Source organism: Fusarium oxysporum, chromosome 3 (genome assembly GCF_000149955.1).
Source record: "Fusarium oxysporum f. sp. lycopersici 4287 chromosome 3, whole genome shotgun sequence".
NCBI lineage: Eukaryota > Fungi > Ascomycota > Sordariomycetes > Hypocreales > Nectriaceae > Fusarium > Fusarium oxysporum.
This window is the reverse complement of record NC_030988.1, coordinates 4,052,187-4,054,326: the sequence shown is the minus strand read 5'-3', so window position 1 is coordinate 4,054,326 and position 2,140 is coordinate 4,052,187. Positions and strand designations below refer to the sequence as shown.

The window sequence follows — 2,140 nt, the reverse complement described above, 5'->3', positions numbered from 1 at the left end:
GCTCTCTGGGCTCTGATAGGAGGAGGCTGGTCTGTCTGACCGGGTCAAACTGGAAGAAGTCGCCAAAGAAGATGACGATTGGGATCCCACCAAAAGGGCGATGCGCGTCATCTCTATACAGCCTCAAGCGGCTGTCTACAGATGCTAGCGTGAGGCCGCCTACCTGGCTGATCTCGTCGACGATCAACATGGTCTTACTCTTCCAACGTAGCTTTTCTTCTTCCGATATATTCCTCGTAATCTCTGTCTTGTCTTCAAATCCAATGTTGCACGCCGAATGGAGGGTCACTCCGCCAATGAGTGCAGCTGCGTTTTCCGCTGGCGCCTGTCACGAGCAGCGTGTGAAGGCCGTCTTTCAGCCGAAACATGTCCTTGATAGCGTGTATAACGCGAGACTTTCCCGTGCCTCCTTCACCGCCGACGTATTGGAGGTGCTGCTTGCCCTCCTCTTCCTGGAGCTGAGTGCCGCGCTCGTCGAGGAAGACTGCCGGTAGCAACACCGCCATCGACTGGAGCTTGTTCAAGGTCCACCCCCTCGCCAGACTTACAGCGACGTCGACATGTGACATATAAGGGCCGACTTCGAGACGCATCTGGCCCGCCGGACCAACTCCGTTCGCCAGTGTTTCTTCCGTCTGAGCGGGCCGCCGTGGGACATCTGGCCTTCTATGGGGCCCATCAGCGTGCGCGGAGGACGCATTACTCTCCCTACCCTGGATATTTGCCGTGACGCTGGTGTCTTCTTTCTTCTGTAACTTCAATATCGCATCAATTTCCTCCCTGCTGAGGAGGCCCGTGCCCCGGAAAGGCGCATCTTGAATGTCTTGCAGCATCGTGTAGAACTGTCGGCCCCGCTGGGCGGCAGTGTTGTCGTCCTCTCCCATATCGATTGCCCTCGCCTCTTCATATAAGCATCTCAGCACCGAACTTACGGGCATATCCTTAATCTCGCTCCTCCGGGCTGCGGTTAGGACGCCCAGAAAGGCGTTGTAATACTCTTGTGAATCAGTGTTCTCTTCATCTGCCCTGGTGCCATCCTCCTCCTCCCTTTGATCGCCAAAGGCATGCGCATCCACGATCTCTTCAAAGTCCTGGTCTAGACCTTGAATCTTACGGTCGGCCCGAGCGTCTTCTACAGAAACGCGCAATAGAGTGATGTTATGGACGTAGGAGCGAACTCGGTCGCTTAGCTGTTCCTGGAACCTTCGTCGAACTCGTCCGTAAGACGACCATCAAACACAGGCACCGCCATTTTACCTGGAGTTCGAAGGCATTGGACCCAGCCTTTACAGACTGTTGCTGTTGGTGGAAAAGGAATGGGTGTCGTACCTCTCCAGTGGTAGCGTTCCTTCTTCAAGACCACAAAGGACATATAGTCGTAGAAGCAAAGTTCTTGGAGAATTGGGCCCCGGTGTTTGTAAGCTTCCAAATAGGGCAACTTAAAGCCGTCTGTTTGAAAATAGATGTTGTCTGGTTGCGGGTCTCGACCAAGTGCCAACAGTGCTTCCTTTAAACCCGGCCACTGTTTGGCACAGGCCCAGTACAAGGAATTGATATGCACCCAGGTCCAAGCAGGAACATTTGTGAAGTCGGTCCCGAAGCCCAGCAGATAGCCAAGCACCTCAGGCTGTGAGAGCTCTCTGCTCGTGAAAATCCGGTTTGCGATGCGTAGTAAAAACGATTTAGTTTCATCTCCTATCGTCGACGTCGACGTCGATGCCAACGTCGTGCCTTGATTGCCTGGTCCCCCTTGCTGTTGCCGGGCCAGGTCCAATAACTCTGCGGCAAGGGCGAGCCGCTTCCACATAGGAGCGTTAAGCTTCGTAGTATAGTTGCAGATGTAGTGTATGAGTGCCAGCCCTTTTTTTCGCGTAAGAATCATTGATACATCATGGTTGTGCCGTAGCCCTATGGCCATGCTCTGGTTATACTGATTGACCATATGATGATCTCTCTTCACTTCGAGCAGGCCGTCGTCTGTAAAGCCGGTCTCCAGCACAAGTCTCCAAGGAGCCCGGAAACGGCATAGCTGCGTTCTACACTTTGCCAGGCCCGCCTTCAAAACTTCCTTAATAGAGTACTTGACACACGTAGCAGTATGGTGGTGGACCTGGCAGCGAGATGCAATAAAGTTGGCCTC

The 2,140-nt window shown here is 53.6% G+C and overlaps 1 protein-coding gene across 1 annotated transcript in view; it reads right to left on the bottom strand.

The window, feature by feature from the left end:
• FOXG_19407 (uncharacterized protein) overlaps positions 1 to 1,807 on the bottom strand; it is a gene marked incomplete at both ends in the record, with an annotated part of 3,001 nt that extends 1,194 nt beyond the window's left edge. Inside the window, 3 exons of the mRNA XM_018399620.1 lie at positions 41 to 325; positions 390 to 1,132; positions 1,204 to 1,807. Coding sequence (XP_018242834.1) covers positions 41 to 325; positions 390 to 1,132; positions 1,204 to 1,807 — 1,632 coding nt within the window. The remainder of the gene's footprint in view (positions 1 to 40; positions 326 to 389; positions 1,133 to 1,203) is intronic.
• Positions 1,808 to 2,140: the final 333 nt, after the last annotated feature.